The following is a 26214-nucleotide window of genomic DNA, read 5'->3' on the forward strand; positions in this document are numbered from 1 at the left end:
GGCAGGGAAAACACAATTGGAGGGAGGAGCATCCATAGAGTTCCATGTCACCAGTGCCTACTGATGGGGCAGCATTGAAAAGCCTCCATAAAGAGGTAAGTTTTAAGCTCAACCTTAAACTGTTCCAGAGATTATTGAAGTCTGAGACGCTCTGGAAGCTAATTCCAGAGCTCAGGGCCTTGTACAGAGATGACAGAGCATCTAATCTTAGCATGGGTGATGTCTCTAAACGATGCTGCATGGCGGAATGGAGGGATCTCTCTGGGACATAAAAAGACAGCAAGCATGAAAGAAAAGTAGGATCCCCGGTGGAGCTAATTTTGAAGACCAGGAGTAGGATTTTGTAAGTAATGTGATAGGGAAGTGGTAACCAGTGAGATACTTTCAATAGGGGTGATATTAGATCATATTTCCAGGCCTCATGAACGATTTTAACTGTCATATTCTTGAGTTGTAAGTGGTGTAGATATTGTAATGTAAGAGGTTTGTAAAGCGAGTTACAGTAGTCAAGTTGACTGATGAATGAACAAAATGAGTGCTGATGGGTGGAGGAGAGATTGAATGGAGCAGATCAGATTTAATTTGTAGAATGAGCATCAGATGACCTGTGAGAGATGCAGGCAATAGGTAAGTTTGTCATTGAAAGTGAATCCAAGAATTCTCGTGCTAGTGATCAAAGGGACAGGAGTGTTGCAAATGAGTATTGGAGAGATAAGGGGAGTCTGGTTGCCCATGGCAAAGAGAAGAGAGTTGGATTTCTTAGGGTTCAGAACTAATTTACTGGTCCAGAGCCAGTCAGTGATGTGTGTATAATCCCCTGTTAGATGGAGATTACTGGAAGGGAAGGTTCCCTATAGAGTCATGGGGTGTGTGTGTGTGTGTGTGGGGGGGGGGGGGGGGTTGCAAGGAAATACAGGTTCCCTGGGAGTGAGTGACAAGGAGGGAGGAGTTACTAAGGGAGATAAGAGGTTGGAATTAGGCCCAGGAGTGGTCTTTGGTTGCCTGACAGTCCCCTGCTAAGAAACCTGGAGGAGGAAAGAGGAATCCTGAGCAAGGAGTGTGACCTCTGGCTGTAAACAGGGGGGTTGTGGCTCCTGAAGCAGCAACCAACAAAATGTGTGAACTACAGGTGGACAGAGGAGAGACCCAGTCCAGTCCGGGAGCAGGGGATTGGAGCCAGGGAGAGCTCAGTCCCAAGACCAGAATGGATCCAGAGTGGGGTCACTGCTAGAAGAGGGTCAGACCAGAAAAGGGTCTAAGCCTGCAGGAAATTGAGCCAGTGCTGGGAGAAGGAGAAAGAGCCAGTGGGAATAACACTGCCCCCAAGGATAGACATGAACTGGAGAACTGTGTATATGTAAAGAGCCTATTCTTATTTTCAAAAGGAAGGAGGAAAAGACCTCAGACACTCAACTGTTGCTATTCACATCTTGCAGTACCATGACTGCTTTGCATTTCATTGAGCTCCTTCGTCATGGGTCTCAAAAACCTCCACCTTTTTCTGCATTTTTCAATATTGGGCTATTCTTTTTATTGCCATTTTTTCCTTTTAGTTTATATTTAACTTATTTTTATCCTTTTTGGTTACAAACGATCTTGGCTGATAACTGACTTGACTGGCTTGTAGATCCTCCTGTGTCTCTGTCTTTCTTTATGCCAGCTGTCTTGACTGTGATGATTCACAGAGGGTTGAGAGTGAACTGATTCCCGAGAGATTGAATGTCTCCCAAACTCCTGGATTGCAGTTCTGGAACTCTAACCCACTCCCAGCTCATCATGAGTGTGGACTAGAACTAAGGAAAGAGTGGATTGACTGAGTGTAAGTGGTGGTGGAATTGTCCCTGTGAGCCTGGGTTGGGAATGGAGCCTATCCCAGGGGTGAGGCCCGCGCTACATGTGTAAGTTTAGAGTTGAGGGCTGAAATATCCTGTGAGTTTGACGGGTCAAGACTACAGAGTAGATATACAATATGCAGACTTAATCTGACATTTGTGGGATACAGACTGCAGAAGTCTGTTTGGTTTTGACTTTAGTTTCCGACTATGCTTGCAAACATAACACCTCAACAGCCATGTTATGCTTCCATCCTCTTTCAATTTAGGCATCCCCTGTGTTTATTCCATCCATGTTTGAATTTCCTACCTGTTTTTGTCTCCACCATCTCTACCAGAAGGGCATTGCAGGCATCCTCTACCCTCTCTGTGAAAAAGTATTTCCTGACATTACTCCTAAGTCTACCAGCCTGCAACCTCAATTCATTAACTCTAGTTCCACCTTCTCCACATCTCTGGAAGATATTTGTTTGTATATTAATACCTTTCAAGTACTTGAATGTCTGTATCATATCTTCCCTATCTCTCCTTTCCTTTAGAATATACATATTGAGGACGTCCAGTCTCTTCTCGTATGTCTTTTGGTGCAAACCCTGTATCATTTTTGTCATCTTCCTTTGAACCGCCTCAAGTCTTTGATGTCCTTGGAAAGATGCAGCCTCCAAAACTGAACACAATACTGCAAGTAGGGCCTCACCAATGACCTGAACAGGGGCATCAACGTCTCCTTTCTTCTGCTGGTTATACCCCTCTCAATGCATCCTAACATCCTTCTGGCCATGGCCATCACCTTGTCGCATTGTTTCGTCACCTTGAGATCCTCAGACACCCTCACCCCAGGGTTCCTCTCCTGAGCTATGCTCATCAATCTCTTGCATCCTATCTGGTACATCTCTTTTGGATTTCTGCACCCTAAGTGCATCACATCCTATCTGGTACATCTCCTTTGGATTTCTTTCTTTCTTTCTTTCTTTATTGCATTTGTATCCCACATTTTCCCACCTCTTTGCAGGCTCAATGTGGCTTACAATACATCATGAATAGTGGAAGCATATAAGAAAATATACATTTAGCATTATGGAAGGATCTTGGGTAACATGATAATGATAAAACATACTACTACTACTACTACTAATAGTTTAACAAGCAAATATTGTAAGCAGTTCTGGTTATTTGTATTGGAGTTCATATTTGTTGGTCTTTGTGGTATGCCTTGTTAAAGAGATGGGTCTTCAGTAGTTTGCGGAAGTTAGTTAATTCATACAACGTTTTTAAGTTGCGCGGCAGCGCATTCCAGAATTGTGTGCTCAGGTAGGAAAAGGTTGACGCATGCGTCAGTATGTACTTTAGCCCTTTACAGTTGGGGAAGTGAAGATTAAGGAATGTGTTTGATGATTTTTTGGCATTCCTGGGTGGTAGGTCTATTAGGTCTGACATGTAGGCTGGGGCGTCTCCGTGGATGATTTTGTGAACTAGGGTACCCCAAGTGCATTTCTTCGCATTAAATTTTAACTGCCACACCTTAGATCATTCTTAACATTTTTGGAGATCTCTTCTCATGGTTTCTACTCCCTCTGGGTTATCTACTCTGTTGTCGATCTTCATGTCACCTGCAATAATGCAAACCTTTTCTTCTAACCCTTCTGCAATATATCTCACAAATATATTAAACAGAATCAGTCCCAGCACTGATCCCTGAGTCGCTCCACTACTCACCTTCCTTTCCTCCAAGTGGATCCATTTGCCAACTCCCTCTGTCATCTGTCAGTCAACCAGTTTCCAATCCAGTTCACCACTTTGGGTCCTAATCTTAGCTTTTGAGTTTATTCATGAGCCTCCTATGAGGAACCATATATCTACTTCTTTTTCAATTTATTGGTGCTAATTCTATTGTATGAAGCACTGTGCTAACCAGTGGCGTGGCCAGAAGGCAATTTTTGGGTGGGCCAACAGGTTGGATGGATGGGCACTAGAGAAACACCTGCCACCTGATATGCCCTGCCCACGCCCCTACTCCTACTGCACACCTACCCCATTCCCAATAACTTCAATGGAAGTAGCAGGGCTGGCCTCAGTGGCTGCAGGCCACATTGAGAGCTAGAGGAAATACAAGAGGGTGCACTCTTCATCCTCCACTGAGCCACAGTCCTCCAACACGTATATGCTTCCCCCAAATATGCCCTAAATATTACAGTGGAGCCCTAAAATATCAATACATCTGTCATGAAAACTGAACAAGCCAAAGTACTATAGAATACTACATAGAAAATTGATGCTAAAAGAATACTTTGGTCACACACACAAAACACAAATGCCAATACAGAATCAGTGACCACAAACCATAAACAAATTAAATCAAAATCCCAAGAGGGGAAGGAAGTGACATCACACGGCGCGATGGCAGCTTGAAAAATGATCTCCATCAGGGCAATCTAGCAATTAAGTTTTAAACCCTTTCCTGTCAAAGATTTGAGGGGGTAAAAGTGATGAGGCAGTGGCAAAGATGCCTCCGAAGAAGGGGCTAGAAAAATTCAAGTTTTCCGTGACCCCAGGAGCGAAAACGGTGGCATTGTCAGCAGGGTTGGAGCAGGGCTCAGTTAAAATGGCGGCGCCGTTGGTTCCACAGCACGTAGAGCAGGCTGGCGAGGCAGGCTTAGAGGACAGCCCTGCTGTTAATAAGGAGGTCCTGGAGGTGTTGGCACCCGAACTGGTTGAGGAGCAGGGGCGGGGACGCCACGTGTCGGAAGATTGGCGGCGATCTCAATGGCAAGGGGAGAACAGCGAGACTCAGAAGGTGATCCGGAGCATGGCTGGAGGAACCGTGGGTCTAGCGGAGCAGCTCAGGGATCGGGGCGAGCAGAGTGATTCAGAGTGCCTTGTGGCTCAGCTGGCGGGACGGGCTGAAGTGGATGCTTCGGAGGAGGAAGCAGCTGGAGGTGCGGTTCCTGTAAGATTGGGGGTCAGTGACCGGAGGGAGCAGCAGGGCACGAGACGCTGTTTGGAAATGGCGGTGGCGTCAGAGGACCCAGTGAGGCCTGGTCAGCTGGAAGAGAGAGAAACTGAGATAGGGGTGCAGGTGAATAGAGCTGTACAAGCATGGTTTCAGGATCTGAAGGAGGACTTTGCTGGAGTTCGGAGGGATATCCAAATGGCTCTGAGAGACATTCATGCGGAACTGAGAGATTTGTGGTCTCGGGTTGGTGAGGTGGAGGAAGAGGTAGAGACCCTTAAGAAGGAAGTGGGTTCGGTGCGGCAAGCGCTCACAGACAGACATGATGATCTTCAAAGTGTAAAGGAACAGCTGGAAGACCTGGAGAACAGGTCTCAAAGGAATAATTTGCGTTTTAAGGGGATTCCTGAGTCTTATCTTTTTGTCAACTGTCGGGCAGTGATCCAGGAGCTCTGTGAGCTGTGAGTTTATTTTATATCCAGAAGGGAGGAGTGAACGGCTGGACCTGCAAATTCAGAGAGCCCACAGAGCGGCAGGGCCACAGCGAGACTATCCCGAGGGATATCGTGGTATGTTTTGCAATATTGAAAAATGCAGAAAAAGGTGGAGGTTTTTGAGACCCATGACAAAGGATCTCAATGAAATGCAAAGCAGTCATGGTACTGCAAGATGTGAATAGCAACAGTTGAGTGTCTGAGGTCTTTTTCTCCTTCCTTTTGAAAATAAGAATAGGCTCTTTACATATACACAGTTCTCCAGTTCATGTCTATCCTTGGGGGCAGTGTTATTTTGGCCAAGGCGAGACAGCAAGGAGAGATTAAGGAAAAACTGCAAGATCGGGGTTTTTCAAGATTTGGCCTGGAGTACATTGCAGAAGCATAGATCCTTCAGGGAAGTTACTGTCTTTGTGAGAGCTAGGGGGATATGCTATAGGTGGCTGTTTCCCTTTGCTGTGTGGCTAGTGGTGGAAGGCAAATCACACAAGACTAAGACCCCGGAAGAAGCGTGGTCCACCCTGAGGGCTCTGGGATGTAAGGGAATTCCAAACCGACCGGAGATGGGGGAGGGGGTCAGGGATCCTGGCACGGTAACGAAATGGCAGTCAGGGGTGGAGAGAACGAAGACGACTGTGAAGCCCATGTCTTGAAGAGCAGGAGAATTGAGAAGATGTGAAGGGGACTGATTTTCAGAAAAGAGGACTGTGGTAGTATAAATTGACTGGTTCGAAGGGTACGAGGGAGGGTTTTGGAGGGGGGTTAGAGCGAGAGGACCAGTTTGAGGGGTGGTGGTGAGGGAAAGGGTGAGAGGGGGGGATAGAGGAAAGTAAGGGTCTGGGTTCTTAATAAGGGGTGTTTTAGGCCCTGGGTCTGTGAGTCATTTTCTTGGTAATGGCTGGTCTGCGGTTTGGCGAACCCGGGATTAATAGGGGAAGGGAAGGGGGGTTGGGGAGGGTAATGAGGGGAGTGGGCTGGAAGGGAGCATTTCTGAGGGTTGGTACTTAGCATGTGAATGGCTTAAACAATCATGGGAAACGCAGTAGAATGTTTAAAGAATTAGGGAGATTGAACTGGGAAGTTACGTTTCTATAACAGACCCACCTGAGAACAAGGGATACTCATATGTTACGTCGTAGGCAATATCAAGAGGTGGTGGCACATCAGGGGGAAGGGGTGAAGAGGGTGGGGGGGGGATAGATATTCTAATTAGACAAAACTGTGGGTTTGTAACTAGACAGGTCTTCAGGGACAAGGAGGGGAGGTGTGTGGCCCTTAGAGGCTGGTTGGATGGGCAAGAGCTAACACTGATAAATATTTGCGCACCTAATGGGAATCAGGGGAAATTTTTTCATAAACTAAAAGAGGAGCTGCGCTGCGGGGTTTTGTGGGGGGTTATGTAGTGGTGGTGGTGGTGGGGGATTTCAACCTGGGCCCTGATGCCAGGTTGGATCACTCAAAAGGGGGAGGCTATCAAAGTGGAACCGGGAGAAAAGCTTTGTTGCAACTCATGAGAGAGTTAAAGGTGGTGGATTGTTGGAGGCTGATACATGGAACTCGGTGAGATTATACCTTTTTCTCCCATGCAGCGCAGACATACTGTAGGCTGGATGGGATATGGATCCATCGTAATGTGTGGCATATGGTGGAAGGGGCTGAAATTGAACCAATTAGTGTTTCTGATCATGCGCCAACCTGGATTAAACTCTAGGGCATGAGATTAGGGGGATCGCAGGGGGGTCTGGAGATTGAATGAGACGCTTTTGGGAGACGAGGTTATTAGGGAGGATGTCAGACGAGCTATTCAGGAGTTCAGGCACTTTAACGATAGTGGGGAGGTGTCTGATGGCACTCTTTGGGATGCATTGAAGGTGGTGGTTCGAGGGGTCTTGATAAAATGGGAAGCCCATAGGAAGCAAGAGAGGGGGAAGCGTTCCTTGGAGCTGCGGATGCGACTGGTGTATTTGGAACAGCTACATAAGAGAAATTCTGATGCACAGGTTTGGAAGGAGTTAAAAGAGGTGAGAGCAGAATTGAGGCAACTGCAGATGGAGGAGGTGGAGTTTATGTGCTATAAATTAAAGCAACAGTTTTTTGAGTTTGCAAATAAATCTAGTAAAATGTTGGCCAGACACCTGAGGATACAAAAGAAGCGTTCTACTATCCAAAAGATCCAGGGGGTGGGGGAGGATTGGAAATATACGGATAGGGATATAGGGGAGTGTTTTTTTAAATTATTATAGGGAGTTGTATGGAGCAGAGAGGGAGGATATGAAGGAGGGTTGGGCCCAGTATTTGGACAAGATCCCCTTACAGCAGTTGGATGAAGTGGAGAGGGCTAGAATTGGGGAGACTATTAGATTAGGGGAGGTACAGGGTGTGATCAAGAGGTTGCCCAATGGGAAAGCCCCCAGATTGGATGGATATTCAGGGAAATTCTATAAGTGTTATGTGGAAGAAGTGAGTGATTTGTTGGTGAGGGTGGGGAATGGAGTTTTGGAGGGGGTGGGTCTCCCCAGGTCTATGTCTGAGGCGGGTGTGGTTGTTATCCTCAAGGCAGGGAGAGACCCAACGAGATGTGGATCGTATAGTCCCATTTCGTTATTGAATGTGGACGCGAAGATAGTGGCAAAGGTGCTGGCTAATAGACTGGCTAGGGTATTACCCAAATTAGTGAATGTGGATCAGGCAGGGTTTATTCCTAGAAGGCAGGTGGGAGATAATATTCGGCGCACTTTACATTTGATATGGGAAGCTGAGAGGGGGGGTATGGGGATGGCACTGTTGGCTATGGATGCGGAGAAGGCCTTTGATAGGGTCAGTTGGGGATTTCTGCGGGCTGTGTTGGAACATATGGGCTTGGGGGAGAACTTTTGTAAGTGGCTGGCAGCCCTCTATGATAGTCCAAGGGCTTGTCTTAGGATAAACGGTGGATATACGAGCTTTTTTCCTATAGGGTGAGGGACCAGACAGGAATGCCCACTCTCTCCTCTTCTGTTTGCATTATATATGGAACCTTTGGTGGAAGTAGTACGCCAACATCCAGATTTGAGAGGAGTGGGGGGGGGGGGGGGGGGGGACATAGATTAGCACTATTTGCGGACAATGTGTTGATGTATGTGGCAGATCCAGAACAAACGCTGCCCAAGATACTGGAGATTATGGATGAGTTTGAGGCCTGTGCGGGGTTTAAGGTTAATATGGAGAAAAGCGAGATATTGGGAATGTCGTTATCCCCAGAGGACGAAAGTAGGCTGGGCGGGAGATTTCCATTTAAATGGGCAAAAAGTAAATTCCGGTATCTGGGGATTCAAATTCCTAGTGACTTAAAAAGGGTGAGTAGTAAGATCATGGGTCAAATAAGATTTGAGTTGTCTCGATGGAAGGGGTTGTGGCTGTCTTGGTGGGAGTGTATGGCAGTGATTAAGATGAATGTTCTGCCAAGGTTGCTGTTTTGTTTCAGGCGTTACCGGTTGAACTTCCTAATGCGACCATCAAACAAATACAGGCATTGGTAACACAGTTTATTTGGAATGGGAAACACCCTAGGTTAGGGCACCTGAGAGGGGGAGGAGGGCGGTTCCTAATATTGAATGGTACTATTATGCAGCCCAGGTGAGGATGCTTATGGATTGGGAGAGTGCAATTATGAAGCCAGGAAGTCAGGTGGAAATGTCCTATGGTAGGGTAAGGGAGCTACATTCGTACTTGTGGACTACGGAGGGTGTGGGGGAAGGGATGTTTGAGTGGTTGCATAATCCTTATGTGAAGCACTTGTTAGGGGTGTGGAGGGCAGTTAGGAGGAGATAGGGTCAGCTGGGCGAGGTGTCTACGTTGGCATCCCTGCGATGGGAACCGAAATGTGGGGCGGGGAGAGTAAATGCTAGATTTGGACAATGGGAGAGGAAGGGGCTGATAAGTTTCCGTGATGTGATGCAGGGTGGTAAAATGCTGAGTTTTGAGAAGCTGTGTTCCAGATATGGTCTGACAGAGGGGGATAGGTTTGCTTATGTGCAGGTTCAACACTTTGTGGGGGCAATGGGATGGAGGGGTACGCCCGAAAAGTTGAAGAGAATGTACCCGGGAACGTCGGACAGATGTTGGTGGTGTGGGACACAAAAAGGATCCTTTCTTCACATATGGTGGACATGCTCCAGAGTGGTCCAGAGTGGTGGACTTTTGGCAGGGGGTGGTGAAAGGGTTGGTCAAAATGACAAATACATCCTTGGTGTGCGGGCCTCGGGAATGTCTTTTGGGCTTATACAATGAGAGGGAATCTTGGGAAGTTAGTAAGTGGCTTCGATGGGGTTTTGCGGCAGCCAAATGTCTTATAGCTCAAAGGTGGAAATCTTTGGATTCTCCTACCCTGGAGAAGTGGAAGGATAAGTTGGGTCAACTAATACATATGGAGTACCTTACAGCCTATAGGTGGGAGGGGCCCTTGAGGTGTAAAGGGGGGGTGGGCTCGGTTAAAAACAGGGATAAATAGAATTTAGGTGCATATGGTGGGGGGGGGGGGGAAGGGGAGGAAGATGTAGAGGGGGGAGTAGGGGTGGGTAGGGGGCCTGGGGGTAGGGAGGAGACAGTTGGGGTGATTGGGGTGCTTTGCTCGTGGGAATAGGAACAGTATAAAAGTATCCAAGCTTAGGCTGATCCTGGACTTGTGCCTCATGGTGATGGGTGCGGCCTATATTAGGTTAAACTTTAGTCTAATATTGGAGCTCCCCGGGGCTGCCATAGTACTGGCCCGGGTTCTGGTTAGTCCCCTGGAGCTGAGCTTTGTTTTTCAGGTTTTTGAGCTTTTGGGGGTTTGATTATTACTAGGAGGGGGTGGGGGGGGGGGGGAGATGGGGGTGCTGGGGGAATAAGGGCTGGGTTTGGGGGGATAATAGTTGAGTGGGAAAAGGGGGGGTGTTTAGTCTTCATATATACTGTTATTACTAGGAGTAGTGTGTTTGTATAAGTGCTTGTGTTATTGCTGGCTCCTGCGTGAGCTGTTACAGGCAGTTTTTGGGCATACGGTGATATTGTATGTTATTAAGCTTTTGCAATTTAATAAAAATTTAAAGTAAAAAAAACAAAACAAAAAAAAACCCCACAAAATCCCAAGAGGCCAGACCTTACATTTAGCACAGCACAGAGAAATACAAAGAGATGCATTTTCTCCTATACTCTGCAAAATATGATAGCACATGCAAGAGACAGTGTTGGTGGTGGTGGTGGTGGGGGGGGGGGGGGGGGGGGGTACAATTAGGACAACTGCGTTTGTCCCCCTAGCCAGAGAGAACCCCAGGCCAGCTAGAAGCTGAAGAAGGTGCAGCCTGTTAGTAAGCTTTTGTGTACCTCCCAAATTTCTGCCTTGGGCCCCAGCCATATCTAGCAGAATGTACATTTCAAATCTGACATATTCTAGTCACAAAATAGAAAAATAAAATTCTTTTTTCTATCTTTTGTTGTCTGCTCATTTTATTTTTCAAGTCATGTTGGTCCCAGGCTCTGGTTTCTTCATCCTTCTGTCTTCTCTTAACTTACTCACCAAGGTCTCATGTCCATTTGATATTTCTACTCTCTCTCCATGTCCAGATTGAAAAAAAACTTCCTATCGATTGAGTCACCAACTTTTTAACGCTAAATGTCATACGGATTGAGAGCTGCAGCTATCACAAATAAACCGTTGTCACAACAGATGTACTATTCATCCCAGAGTACTGATAGAATTGAAAAATGAATTTGCAGAACTATTGTTAGTAATATGTAATTTATCTTTAAAATCAAACATGGTACCGGAAGATTGGAGGATGGATACTGTAATGCCGATTTTAAAAAAAGGTTCCAGAGGAGATCAGGGAAATTATAGACCGGTGAGCCTGACGTCAGTGCCAGGCAAAATGATAGAGGCTATTATAAAGAACAAAATTACAGAGCATGTTCAAAAGCATGGATTAATGAGACAAAGCCAACATGGATGTAGTGAAGGGAAATCTTGCCTCACCAATCTACTACATTTCTTTGAGGGGTAAACAAACATGTGGATAAAGGTGAGCCGGTTGATATTGTGTATTTGGATTTTCAAAAGGCATTTGACAAAGTACCTCATGAAAGACTCCAGAGGAAATTGGAGAGTCATGCGATAGGAGGTAGTGTTCTATCGTGGATTAAAAACTGGTTTAAAGATAGAAAACAGAGAGTAGGGTTAAATGGTCAGTATTCTCAATGGAAAAGGGTAGATAGTGGGGTTCCCCAGGGGTCTGTGCTGTGACCGCTGCTTTTTAATATATTTATAAATGATCTAGAGATGGGAGTAACTAGTGAGGTAATTAAATTTGCTGATGACACAAAGTTATTCAAAGTTGTTATATCACAAGAACATTGTGAAAAATTACAAGAGAACCTTACGAGACTGGGAGACTAGGCATCCAAATGGCAGATGATGTTTAATGTAAGCAAGTGCAAAGTGATGCATCTGGGAAAGAAGAACCCAAACTATAGCTACGTAATGCAAAGTTCCACATTAGGAGTCACAGACCAGGAAAGGGATCTATGTGTCATCGTTGATGATACATTGAACCCTTCTGCTCACTGTGTGGCGGCGGCTAAGAAAGCAAATAGAATGTTAGGTATTATTAGGAAAGGAATGAAAAACAGAAATGAGGAGTGGCCTAATGGTTAGGGTGGTGGACTTTGGTCCTGGGGAACTGAGGAACTGAGTTCGATTCCTGGCACAGGCAGCTCCTTGTGACTCTGGGCAAGTCACTTAACCCTCCATTGCCTGCCGCATTGAGCCTGCCATGAGTGGGAAAGCGTGGGGTACAAATGTAACATAATGAAATAGAATGTTCTGAAAAGATGCATATTCATTAGGTAGGAAGGGTAATTAAGATACTAAAGAAAGGAAGGTACATAAGGGGAAAAAGAACTGAGGATGGCAAGCCTCAGTATGTCTACACTAGCAGGTGGACATATTGACAGCTCCCAGGGAAAACTCTGTTTGTTTTTATTTGCTACATATTATACTCTATTGGGATTTTATTTGTTAATATTTCAATAATTACTTATTGGCTTCTTTGACAATTTGAATAAACATTTATTATGTCTAATACTTATTTAGTAGCCAGAGTTTTTCTTGCCCGGGGGGGGGGGGGGGGGGGGGAGATTTCTCGAGGGTCCATCCTCCAGCAGACCTCCAGAAGGCTATTCCTGTCTCTGAGGCAAAGACATGAGTGCACTGTCCTCCTGTCCCCCAGCCTCCTGAGATAACTGACTCTGAGTGAGGGGTCAAGGAGACTGAGAGAGACTGCTGGTCACTGCTTTCCACTTTTCAGCATGATCACTCCCAGATATCGGAGAGAGCCAGAGACTCACCTGTCAGTTTCACAAAGCCCTGTTCATCCAGCAGAATGTTCTCACATTTCAGATCTCTGCAGGAGAGAGAAAACCCAGAAATGGACTGCATGTTAAGAGTGTGGACGTGTATAAAATAAAGGAACATATAGCAACAAATGTGAACAGGTGGTTCTGTATATCCACATGAGGATGACTTTCTAAGGAGCTACTAGGAGTGTGCGTAAATGGGGGTATTTTAAACATTTCCATGTGTAACTGGCTACGTAAGTGTACAAATGACCTTTTATGAAATACCATCCTGCATAAACCTACGTGCTTTGTTCTCATGATGTGTTCTTCCACTGTAGGTGTGCATATGGGCGGAGTTTGGGCAGTGCGAGGATATGTATTGATTATGAAGTATCAGTGGCGTAGCCAAGGGTGGGCCCGGGTGGGCCCAGGCCCATCCACTTTGGGTTCAGGCCCACCCAATAGCAGCACATCTCTAATGTGGCTGGCAGGGATTCCCAAGCTCCACCAGCTGAAAACTCCCAACTGTCCCTCCTTCATACCTTTTAAATAGCAGATCTTTGCCTGCTACAAGCAGCGACTGATACATACTGTTCACACCGGCCCTGCAGCCTTCCCTCTGATGTATTCCTGCTTATGCAGAAACAGGAAGTTGAATCAGAGGGAAGGCTGTGGGGCCAACATGTCACTGTGTATTAGTTGCTGCTCATTGCCAGTGAAAATCTGTTACTTAAAAGGTATGCGGGGGAAGGAGGTGTTTGAGAGACCATATGGCATGCAGGCAAGAGAGAGAGAGAGACCAAATTACTTGTGGGACAAGGCGGAGTTCTGCCCACCCATCTTGGGCCCAGGCCCACCCAAAATTAGGTGTCTGGCTACGCCCCTGTGAAGTATGATATTTATGTGCAAGGCCTGCAAAATGTAGGCGGGGCACTTAGAGCAGCTGTAGGACTGGCATAAGTGATTGTGCTGTAAACTCAGTCATGGTATTGGCCACTTATGCTAGCGATATCTACTTTTCAATGTAGAACAGGCTTAAAATTGGCTCCTTAAAGAGCACTTTTATTAGATGGCCTGTTACAAATGTGTTGAAACCAGCCTATGCTGATCCCCAGCACAATATGAGCTTTATAAACACCTTGACTGTGTTGAGAATATGGCCTAGTAAATATGAAGGCCCAATGCAGATCTATAGGTGGTGAGATATTAAATACATTTCTTTTACTGTGGATCAAAAACATTCATTTCCCTGCACGGCTCAGACCAAAGCAATTAAACGATCACCTCAGAACCCCCCCTTTTTCCCTGAGGAGAGGAACTCTGCTCCTGTAAAATTATGTCCACGACTATGTGCACTTCAAAGAGGGAGTCAGCTGGAGATAAGGGCTAGTGTTCCATCAGTACTATATTTATGGCTGGAAGGGTGTGGGAAGAAAGAATATAGGGACAGGTGAAGAGACCTTGGCCCTAAGGGGAAGGAGAAAAGATGGAACAGGAAAACAAACTGGTTCCTGAGAATGTGACCTTTTCCTCAGGACTATGACCCTTACTTTGTATAACTGTAATAAGGAGTCACAGGCCAAGAAAGGGATCTATGTGTCATCGTTGATGATACGTTGAAACCTTCTGCTCAGTGTGCTGCTGCGGCTAAGAAAGCAAATAGAATATTAGGTACTATTAGGAAAGGAATGGAAAACAAAAATGAGGATGTTATAGTGCCTTTGTATCGCTCCATGGTGTGACTGCACTTCGAATATTGTGTTCAATTCTGGTCGCCACATCTCAAAAACATATAGTAGAATTAGAAAAGGTACAGAGAAGGGCAACGAAAATGATAAAGGGGATGGGACGACTTCCCTATGAGGAAAGGCAAAAGCGGCTAGGGCTCTTCAGCTTAGAGAAAAGGCGGCTGAGGGGAGATATGATAGAGGTCTATAAAATAATGAGTGGAGTTGAACGGGTAGATGTGAAGCGTCTGTTTACGCTTTCCAAAAATACTAGGACTAGGGGGCATGCGATGAAGCTACAATGTAGTAAATTTAAAAGTAATCGGAGAAAATATTTCTTCACTCAACGTGTAATTAAACTTTGTAATTCGTTGCCAGAGAATGTGGTAAAGGCGGTTAGCTTAGTGGAGTTTAAAAAAAGGTTTGGACGGCTTCATAAAGGAAAAGTCCATAGACTATTATTGGGGAAAATCCACTATTTCTGGGATAAGCAGTATAGAATGTTTTGTACTTTTTTGGTATCTTGCCAGGTATTTGTGACCTGGATTGGCCGCTGTTGGAAACAGGATGCTGGGCTTGATGGACCTTTGGTCTTTCCCAGTATGGCAATACTTATGTACCTATGTAAGAAGCTTATGACAAAGAATGTGCCCAGTGAGGACTCAGGAAATGCATCTTAACAGAATCAACTTCTTTGTACTCTGAGCTAAGAGAATTAATTGTACGTAAGTCTCCTGTCAGGAAAAAGAATTTGGGCACCGAAAGCCTCAGTCAGCCTCCACTGACTGTGAGATAGGTGTCCATTCCACCGGCCCCCTTTTGTATATGTCTCCAAATGACCATGCTTTTATTCTACTGCTAATAATTTCTTATGGTTCATAATCTTGGTAAAAATAAACATTACAAATGTATAAGATTCTTTTGTTTGTAGTTTTTCTCTTTTTTTTGTGTGTGATTGGCCAGGCTGGTGTCCCAAGAAAGTGCAGCTGAGGCTACCTGTTTGGGGAGGGGCTGGGTTCTGGTTCTGAGACCCAGACCCGACAGTCCCGAACAAGTGGTGTTTCTGCCCAGTTCTGGATCAGAACTATTTTTGAATGAATGCATGCATCTGAATTGGCGAAGTCCAGAAATTGACCCATCAAGCAGCTGTGGTTTAAGTGTTAAGTGTTTTTTTTCTTGGAATGGTGTGAAAGCACTGGTGAGTACTTATTCGTATATTTTGATTTTGGACTTTTGCCGGTTACTGTCGCTGATTTCTTTCTTTCTCTCTTCTTTTTGATGACATTTAGGGGATAAACTAGATAATAATATGGTGGGGGGCCCCTGTTCATGAGATATTTTTGTCTGACTGGCCAGCATTATACTTGTGTGCAGGGACACCCACCTTTTGTGGCTGCTAGCACCCCAACTGTCATCACTTTCCTCCTATATTGAATCTCCCTTTACAGAGTGATTGAGGCATCTAGGATGTCAACTCTACCCCCATTCTGACTGATGTTGGAAGATATGCCTTCCTATACAAAGGAGGTGCAGCAGTGTCAGGACAGGTGGGTAAATGATATGAGAGATCTCAGTGTTAGCTGGCCCCAGGAAGGTGTTACAACAAGAAGGCTCTCACTGCCTTAAAGTTAGAGATTGTAACCATAAAAAAGAAAGGCAAGAGTAAGAAGCAACATTTGGATCAATTATGTCATTTTGGTGCATAGAAATTGTGGTATTTTGAACCCCCAGTTAGTCAAGCAACTATCCCTGTGTCAGGTTCTCAAGGGTAGTCTGGAATCGTGAGCCCTTGGGCTGGTGACGAGGAGCGGCAGCAGCAGGCAAAACCCTCCAACCAGGACTGGACCAACAGGACTGGAGTAGAAGCTGTAGGCAGGCTGGGCAGGAATAAGCAGAACCGGAATGGACTTGGCTTGGCAGGGACCAGAATCAAGAAACACAAGCAGGATGCAGGAACTATCGTGACTGGAACAGGACTTCACCTGCGCTTGACTGCCGTTCCCTAGAGGTTGAGCCCCTAGGTGCAGGCAGCCGGCAGGACTTACTGGACTGAGTGGGGAGAAACAAGCTAGACTAGACAGGGTTCAAGATACAGGGTCTCAAAAGGGAAAGGAAGCCAAAAGCAGACAGGGAAGGAGCAATCAGGGCTGGATTCAAGACAGGATTCAGGAGACTCAAACAGGCATGAAACACAGACTAGGAACACTAACTAAGAAACAAGGCAAGACAAGGCAGAAGTGCTAACCGCACAAACACCAACCTGGACCTTGGGCATTGCAAAGGCCAAGCAGAAAGTTTCCAGGTGGTTAATAAAGCCCATCAGCAGCTGAGGCTGAGCTGCAGCAATCTTAAGGCAGCTAAGGGTGAGGCTAGCTGCCAAACTTCAAAACAAGTCTGGAGGGCTAGAATATCTGGACCGGACCAGAAAGAAATTCTGGAATGTATAGGGAGACAGCAAGACAGTCCATGGCAGCCACCGGCTCCAGCCACCAGAGGGCAAGGCGAGCACAGCCAATGAAAAAAGTCACAATCGTGACACCCTGGTGCTCTGTTCTCACAGAGGCAGGAGAAGGGAGGCGTACATTCAGTATCATATAGGGTACAAGATAATGGTACCTTATTACTTATGCCACGCATGCTGTTAATGCCCTGCCGGCATTACCAAATGCTTCATGAGCACCCTCTGGACTCCCTAATTATTAGTGGAGCCATGTGACCTTGTAAATTAATGTGAAAGTGTATTTTTTTTTCTTTTAGAATTGAAACTACAAATTTAGGATTCTTATGGAGACAGGGTTTAATCCATACATGGCTATCCCAGACAATGTTTAATATAAAGAAATATATATATATATTATTTTGTTTGAATGTACTCCAAAGAGCCTCTTTATCATCTGCAGAGATAAAGACTCTGTAAGGAGCATTTAAAGAGTAATGCTTGTGCCTTTTCTACTTATGGAGTAGTTGTATTATGTTGCTTATTTGTGCACATAAGTACTTCTAGCTCTAGGAAACTGTTTTGGTAATCCAATTGGATACCATCCATGATGTTTTTTTTTCCTATAACCATGTGTTTATCTGCAGATTAAGCCCAGTCCTGAATACTGAATAGACCAATTGGATATATACAGCCTCCCAGAACTCTGTCTTTTGTATGTTCGTGTCATGTGGTCTTTGTTTTGTCTGCTTGTTTTATTTAATGGGATATCCAGGGAACTATAACATATCAGACATTCCTGGACCTTCCCACTCTGGGCCCTTTCATTTAGTCCAAATAGTGCCATGTCATTTTCCAGAAAAACATGATTCACTAGCAGAAAAGCTATAGAAACAAAAAAAAAATGTTCATAATTACTTAAGCTATGGTTTATACACTCTAATTATAGCTCAGCTAAGAGATATTTTATAAGATGGTATTAAACAACAACTTTAATGTTATGCATGCAAGTACCTATTCAAAACTATGAACAAGACAGTGTTTCTCTTTGTATGACCTACCAGATAGAATCAGTATAAGTGACCGTTTCTGACTTTTTAATTTTGTGGGTAGTACAATCAATACATATTAATGGTCTCTCTCCTGAGTACATATTAATTGTGTGCAAAACATAACAAAAGGTTTCTTTTCTGAATGCCCTACTAAGCACATTAGCTACATGGGTTCTCTCTCTTATCAGTGTTTTAGTACATTAGCTACAGGCAAAGTGTAACTTTTTTCCACACTCAGTACAGGATTGTGGTCTCGCTCTCTCCAAAGTATACTTTTCCTTAAGATTACTTTTACCTGGAGGATATCTTTGTCCCACCTGCTCTCTGTCTCTCAGAATACTGATGAGGTCTCTTTATTTCTCATCAACACCCACCAGAGCAGTGGCGTACCAAGGGGGGGGGCGGTGGGGGCGGTCCGCCCCGGGTGCACACCGCTGGGGGGGGGGTGCCGCGGCGCGTGCCTGCTCTGAGTTCGCTGACTTCGCGCGTTCGCTGCAGCTCCCTCTGCCCTGGAACAGGTTACTTCCTGTTCCGGATCAGAGGGAGCTGCAGCGAACGCGCGAAGTCAGGGAACTCTGAGCAGGCGCGCGCTGCGGCACCCCCCCCCAGCGGTGTGCACCTGGGGGGGGTCCGTGCTGCATCGGGGGGGGGTGTGCTGCACCCGGGGGGGGGGGGGTCCGTGCTGCATCAGGAGGGGGGGCGCCGCCCCGGGTGTCCGCCCCCCTAGGAATGCCACTGCACCAGAGCCAGACTTGTCATTGGTGCCAATTTGTTGCTACCAACCTGGGGGTCGGGTCTACCTGAGAAACAACTGATCCCACATATGGACTGGGCCTCAGTTTAAGGGTCCACTGAAGGTCTGCAAGTTCACTCCTTTTGCTGTCCACAGAACTCTGATATTCGGTACCACGTTTCCACGGTGCAGAGCCTGTACCTGACTCATCTTGAGTTTTGGATATTTACACCAAATACTCTATACATATTACTGCTGCAGAATGTTATTTGCTCCTTGTGAACTTAATGAACTTATTCAAATTATCACTGTACTTTTCTCTCTTCTCAGTACTATTTTGCCTGATTTTGTATTTCTTAGGGTATAATATTCCGTGAATCAGTTGAATTTTTATTTTCTGGTACATGCGTTCCTTTTTTTGCCTCTTTTGCCCCGTGTTTAATTTTTTTTGTGGCTCCCCCTTGCATAGCCCACATGCTACACCTGAATTTCTGGACACCCACTGGTCTTGCATTTTTTGGGAGGAGGTTACGTATGCTTTGATTATTGTATTATTTCTGTTGCTGAAAATACAAATCATCTTCTACCCTGTCGTGTTTTCTCACCTTTGTCTTTGCTTTTTTGCTATCTCCTCTTTCTGTTTCCTTGCTCTTGCCCTACTTTTGGAACATAACCTATATGTCCAATACCTGGCCAGTTTAGTGCGCTTATCTGGTCTCTCTGATTATGTGGTGTGTGCACCTATAGTGCCTAGCTCTAACTTGGCTCCTGTACGTCAGCTCCTCCCCTGCCTCCTAGTCAGATCTCTGGTAATTTAACTTGTTTTCCCTCTATAGATGTTTTCCCTACATATACTCTATGTCATAGTGGTTCTTTGGATGGACATGCTCACTTGTGGTCTTCCTTTAATTTGTCTTCTTCTGCTTCTTTCCCTGTCCTGTTCTATCCAGCTACTTCCATTCCTTTCTGTTTTTCTAACAAGGGTTCAGGCCCTGCTTTGAGCAATACTGATACTTCTACCTGTCTGATGCACCTTCTTCCTAATGGGATTTGGCAGTCCCAACCCTCACTTAATCGCTCTGCCTTCTTTTCCAGTTACTTACACCCTCTCACTGCCCGCTTGGCAGCCTCTACCCCTATTACCTACTTCTCCATCCTGTTTGGAATGAGTACCTCTAAAATGTGTATCCGCTGTTTTTCGTTTGCTCTCCTCCTTACGTCTCTCAGTTGGTTCTCCAGCTGAACCATTGTCTGAGTAGCTTCCTTGACCTGGGTATCCATATACCCCAACTTCCTCCTGGAGACTTTCATCTGGGCCATCTGGGTTTGTCTCAAAGAACAAAGTGGAGGAGTAGCCTAGTGGTTAGTGCAGCAGACTTTGATTCTGGGGAACTGGGTGTGATTCCCACTGCAGCTCCTTGTGACTCTGGGCAAGTCACTTAACCCTCCATTGCCCCAGGTACAATGTATATAGTATGTAAACCTGCATAGTATAGTATGCCGGGGAAAATGGTAGAGGCTATTATTAAAAACAAAATTACAGAGCACATCCAAGGACATGGATTACTGAGACCGAGTCAGCATGGCTTTTGTGTGGGGAAATCTTGCCTGACCAATTTACTTCAATTCTTTGAAGGAGTAAACAAACATGTGGACAAAGGGGAACCGGTTGATATTGTGTATCTGGATTTTCAAAAGGCGTTTGACAAGGTACCTCATGAAAGGCTACACAGGAAATTGGAGGGTCATGGAGGAAATGTCCTATTGTGGATTAAAAACTGGTTGAAGGATAGGAAACAGAGAGTGGGGTTAAATGGGCAGTATTCACAATGGAGAAGGGTAGTTAGTGGGGTTCCTCAGGGGTCTGTGCTAGGACCGCTGCTTTTTAATATATTTATAAATGATTTAGAGATGGGAGTAACTAGTGAGGTAATTAAATTTGCTGATGACACAAAGTTATTCAAAGTCGTTAACTCGCGACAGGATTGTGAAAAATTACAAGAGGACCTTACGAGACTGGGAGACTGGGCGGCTAAATGGCAGATGACGTTTAATGTGAGCAAGTGCAAGGTGATGCATGTGGGAAAAAAGAACCTGAATTATAGCTACTTCATGCAAGGTTCCACATTAGGAGTTACGGACCAAGAAAGGGATCTGGGTGTCGTCGTCGATAACACACTGAAATCTTCTGCTCAGTGTGCTGCTGCGGCTAGGAAAGCGAATAGAATGTTGGGTATTATTAGGAAAGGTATGGAAAACAGGTGTGAGGATGTTATAATGCTGTTGTATCGCTCCATGGTGCGACCGCACCTTGAGTATTGTGTTCAATTCTGGTCGCCGCATCTCAAGAAAGATATAGTAGAATTGGAAAAGGTGCAGCGAAGGGCGACTAAAATGATAGCAGGGATGGGACGACTTCCCTATGAAGAAAGACTAAGGAGGCTAGGGCTATTCAGCTTGGAGAAGAGACGGCTGAGGGGAGACATGATAGAGGTATATAAAATAATGAGTGGAGTGGAACAGGTGGATGTGAAGTGTCTGTTCACGCTTTCCAAAAATACTAGGACTAGGGGGCATGCGATTAAACTACAGTGTAGTAAATTTAAAACAAATCAGAGAAAGTTTTTCTTCACCCAACGTGTAATTAAACTCTGGAATTCATTGCCAGAAAATGTGGTGAAGGCGGTTAGCTTAGCATAGTTTAAAAAGGGGTTGGACGGTTTCCTAAAGGACAAGTCCATAAACCGCTACTAAACGGACTTGGAAAAATCCAAAATCCCAGGAATAACATGTATAGAATGTTTGTACATTTGGGAAGCTTGCCAGGTGCCCTTGGCCTGGATTGGCCGCTGTCATGGACAAGATGCTGGGCTCGATGGACCCTTGGTCTTTTCCCAGTATGGCATTACTTATGTACTTATGTACTTGTATATAGTATGTAAACCACTGAATGTAGTTGCAAAAAACACAGAAGGGCAGTATATCAAGTCCCATTTCCATTTCCCTCTGGGTCAGCTGCCCTTGCAGTGTCTAAACTTTTTCACTCAGTGTCAATACCATCTCTTGGTGTTTCTGTAGATAGACACACTCAGCAATGGCTTGGCACAACAGTGCATTCTCTTCCTGCAGCCAGATACATGCATCTTGGGGTGCTACCTTTCTTATATGGTACTCCTTGTCCCAGAGGCACATTTCCTGTACTTGACCATGGAGGTCAGTGATCCTGCTTTCCAGTACTCAAACCTTCTCTTGTTCCTCCTGGCTTCTCTGCTGGAGATTAGACAGCTGTCCCTGCAGTGAGAGTACTGTTCTGCTGGCACTGTAGCTGCCAACTCTTTCTGCAGCTGCTCTACTTCAGCTTCTGCAACCTGTGCTTTGGCCTGATAGTCCTTAGTCTGAACTGTCAACAGGTGAACTTGGTCCTTCAGCTCCTGAACTGCTTGTTGCTGCTGTATCAGCTCTCCATCCTTGGCTTGAAATAGCTTGACTTTCTTTCCTACCTCCTCAGTCAGCCCTTTCTGCATTTCTTTGAAATGGTCAGCTGGGACACTCCTTTTCAACTGTCCTTGCAGTTCCTGTACCCTGCAGGTTACTTCCTCCTTTGCTGTTTCACAACTGGCTTTCTCTTCCACCAGCATGTCATACTCCCCTTCAAGATGGGCTTCCTTGCAGCACAGCTCTTCCACTTGAAGTTCCAGCAGCCAGGACCACTCATGGGACTGGCTAACTTCAGGCAAGGCATTCTCCCGTTGCTCCTCTGCAACCCAGGTGAGTTTCTTTGCCTCCTCACGTTCAGCAAGCAGCCCCTCTGCCTGCTTCTGCAGTGTCTCAGTGGAGGTGTTCACACAGCTTACCTGCTTTTGCAGCTGAGTAACCTCCTCTGTCTTCTGCTTCAGACAGCTCCTCAACTCTGTAACCTCCTGTTCTCTGTTACGTTTAGAGACCAGACTTCCTGGTTCTTAGTCTTCAGTTGGGCTCTCAGCCATGCATTCTGGCTCTCTCTCCTTCTCCAACAGTTCCTCTCTGTAGCTTAAGGAGATTTCCAAGGCCTGGAGCCAGTCTAGCCTTACTTGTATTCCTGTCTCTACAGGGTACCTTCTAAGGGTCTTGGCACTCAGTTGCCTTATCTCTTCCACCTGCTGTTCAGTGGTTTCCTGTAATTCTTTCTGTGCCATTTCTACATCAGCGTGGATACTCTGTAATTCCTCCCCTTACTTTTCAGTTTTCTGTGTGAGAGCTCCCATCAGCTCCTTTTTCTCTTTTGCCAGGTCCTGCAGCCTGGTCTGATCTTCCTTCTACTTTTCTCTTTGACCTTGCAACTGATCTGTAACCTCTACCAGTTGCTGTTGGAGGGTCTTCTGTAATTGACCAGCATACACAGTGGCTTGCTGCAATTCCTCATCCAGCATTTTAATATAGTGGTTGGCTTCCTCCAACTTGCTAGCTAGATTCTGAGGTGGGTCCTGCAACTCTATCGTGCGATCTTCAAGGGATTCTGTCTCTTCCCCTGGTTCAGACACCTTGGCAGACAACCAATCTGGGTCTTCAGTAACCTCCCGACTAAAGTGATTCACCTCCTTCCATCTCTTGGGCTGCACATGAGGGAGGCACTTAACCTTTACCTGTTGTTCAGTACAGGCTCCCTTTTCCTTCTTGGCACTTCTTGGCTTGGGTTGTAACTCACTCCCTCGCTGTCACATAACCTGGGATGGTAAGCCCTTGACTGCAGCCAAGGATTGCAACAGACAAGTCCTATGTGAAGGTGCAGAGCAGAGGTGATCCAGACTCAGAGTCCAGACAAGATACAAGACATAGCAGATAAACAGTGCACACTCAAGGTAAGGTAGAACTAGACCCTGGCTAAAGCAAAAACGAGGAACGGAGCTTGACTAAAGCAGGAACCAGGAACAAAGGAAGGACACTCATATGGGCCGCAAGGCCGAACTGGAACCCACTCGTAACAGAGTCCAAGCATGTGGGCCGCAATGCCGAACTGGAACCCACTCATACCAGAGGGAAGGGAAAAGAAACAGAACGGAATCTCTTGAGCAAATACTACTCAAGCAGTGCACACACACTGCACAAAACAGAGCCACAAACAGGAGGTCAAAAGATTCTACACACAGACACAAAGAAACAGAAGGGAAAAGACAACCCCACTCAGGTTCAAATAGTAGAATCAACAAGGTAAATGTAACAGGGGAAACCACAAAGGAAGGCAGCTCAGGGCTGTGCTTAGAACCTCAGCTATACGGACAAATAGTTCTAACTAACTCAAACATAAAATCACACAGAGAGGCATCTCAGGGCTGAGCTAGTAGTTAAACGGAAGAGCTGTCCACTCATGCCACACAGAGAGGCAGCTCAAGGCTGAGCTAGTAGACACAGCTAAACGGAAGAACCACCCACTCAAACTCAAATAGAACCAAACAGAGAGGATGCTCAGGGCTGTGCTAGTAGACACAGCTAAACAGAAGAACAACCCACTCCAACACAAACAGAACCACACAGAGAGGACGCTCAGGGCTGTGTTAGAAGTCACAGCTAAATGGAAGAATAGCCCACTCATGCCACACAGAGAGGCCACTCAGTGCTGCGCTAGTAGTCACAGCTAAACAGAAGAGCAACCCACTCAAACTCAAACAGAAACCTCACAAAGAGAACTCAAACAGAAAACAAACAGGGAAGTAACTCAAGACCGAACTACATGGCTATACAAAGGAACACGGCTGTGCCACACAACACTCGATAAGGGGAAGCCACTCATAGGAACACTCTAGGCTGTACCATACAGCACACAGGGATAAGGGGAAGCCACTCATAGGAACACTCTAGGCGGTACCATACAGCACACAAAGAAAAAGGGATGCCACTCAAAGGAATACTCAAGGCTGTGCCACACGGCACTCAAGGATAAAGGGAAGCCGCTCAAAGGAATACACAAGGCTGTGCCATACGGCACTCAACGATAAAGGGAAGCCACTGAAAGGAATACACAAGGCAATGCCACAGAGTCAAATAACAGACACTAGAGACAAAGGGTAAAAGCAGGCAAAAAAGAAAGGCTGCTTTTACAAACACAAGTCAGATATAGAGAAGTGCTCACAAGAGCCAAGAAACAAACACAGCCATAGGCGGTCGGTGGCCCAACTGTTTGGGGAGGCTAAAGGGGGTGGGGTTGGGGGTGGGGTCAGGGGTGGAGCTTAAATCCATAATTGTCTGATCACACACAGAAAAAAAAATAAATGTCACAATTAATACCTTTTATTAAATTTAGATATTAGTTATGTATCATATGTCAAAGAATAAAGTGGTTGCTCAAAGCATATACTAACCACAATCGCTCAACTGCAAAACACTATGCACAACTTTGTGCAAAAACACACTCTGAACCTTACTGTACCATAAATATTACACTGGGCAGAACCTAATACACCAATATACCACCCATACGGAAAATGCAGACCGTCAACAATATTGAAACAAGGGATCATAATATCACAATTCTCATGTAGAGCCACAAAACATCCTAATTCATGTTTAATGTGGGATAAAATGTCATAAATAAGTAAATAAACTTTTAATGTTGAACATCTAATTCTCAAAGTGGACATATTCCAAACACTATAATGAAAATAAAATGATCTTTTCTACCTTTGTTGTCTGGTGACTTTGTTTTTCTGATTGTGCTGGCCCAGTATCCCATTCTGCTGCTATCTGTCCTCTTAACTCCGTTTCCAGGGCTTCCTTTCCATTTATTTGTTTACTTTCCACCTTTCTTCTTCATTTCTTGTCCTACATCCGTAAGTAAAAGCTGGGTCCTCTGCAAACTTGACTGTCCAGTGGATCCAGCTTTTGCCTATTTTTTTCATCCATGTGCAGTTTTTCTACTCTCTTCCTTTTCCGTCATCTCATCTCCTTCCTCACTCCTCCCTCCCCCTCCATGTCCAGCAACCCTCCTCTCCCCCTCCCCTCCATCCACCCATGTCCAGCAACCCTCCTCTCCCCTGCCCTCTCCTCTCCCCTTCTTCCACCATGTGCAGCAACCCTCCTCTCCCCTTCCCTCCATCCACCCATGTCCAGCAACCCTCCTCTCCCCTGCCCTCTCCTCTCCCCTTCATCCACCATGTGCAGCAACCCTCCTCTCCCCTCCCCTCCATCCACCCATGTCCAGCAACCCTTCTCTCCCCTGCCCTCTCCTCTCCCCTTCATCCACCATGTGCAGCAACCCTCCTCTCCCCTCCCCTCCATCCACCCATGTCCAGCAACCCTCCTCTCCCCTGCCCTCTCCTCTCCCCTTCATCCACCATGTGCAGCAACCCTCCTCTCCCCTCCCCTCCATCCACCCATGTCCAGCAACCTTCCTCTCCACTGCCCTCTCCTCTCGCCTCCATCCACCCATGTCCAGCAACCCTCCTCTCCCCTGCCCTCTCCTCTCCCCTTCATCCACCATGTGCAGCAACCCTCATCTCCTCTCCCGTCTGCCCTAGTTTCCTTCCTGCCCCCCCCTCGCCGTACCTTTAAATATTATATTTTTGCTGGAGTCGCAGGCAGCGCCGGCATTGAAGGCATCAGCAGGCTCATTGCAGTTCCAGCAGCCTTCCCTCGCAAGTCGCATGATGGCTCCGCCCTCGTA

The 26214-nt window shown here is 45.9% G+C and overlaps 1 protein-coding gene across 1 annotated transcript in view; it reads right to left on the reverse strand.

Moving 5' to 3' along the window:
• The window catches only part of LOC115460494 (testis-specific serine/threonine-protein kinase 5-like), a 93119-nt gene that overhangs the window by 39095 nt on the left and 27810 nt on the right, over positions 1-26214 (reverse strand). Inside the window, exon 4 of the mRNA XM_030190260.1 lies at positions 12639-12694. Coding sequence (XP_030046120.1) covers positions 12639-12694 — 56 coding nt within the window. The remainder of the gene's footprint in view (positions 1-12638; positions 12695-26214) is intronic.

Source organism: Microcaecilia unicolor, chromosome 1, assembly GCF_901765095.1.
Source record: "Microcaecilia unicolor chromosome 1, aMicUni1.1, whole genome shotgun sequence".
Lineage (NCBI taxonomy): Eukaryota > Metazoa > Chordata > Amphibia > Gymnophiona > Siphonopidae > Microcaecilia > Microcaecilia unicolor.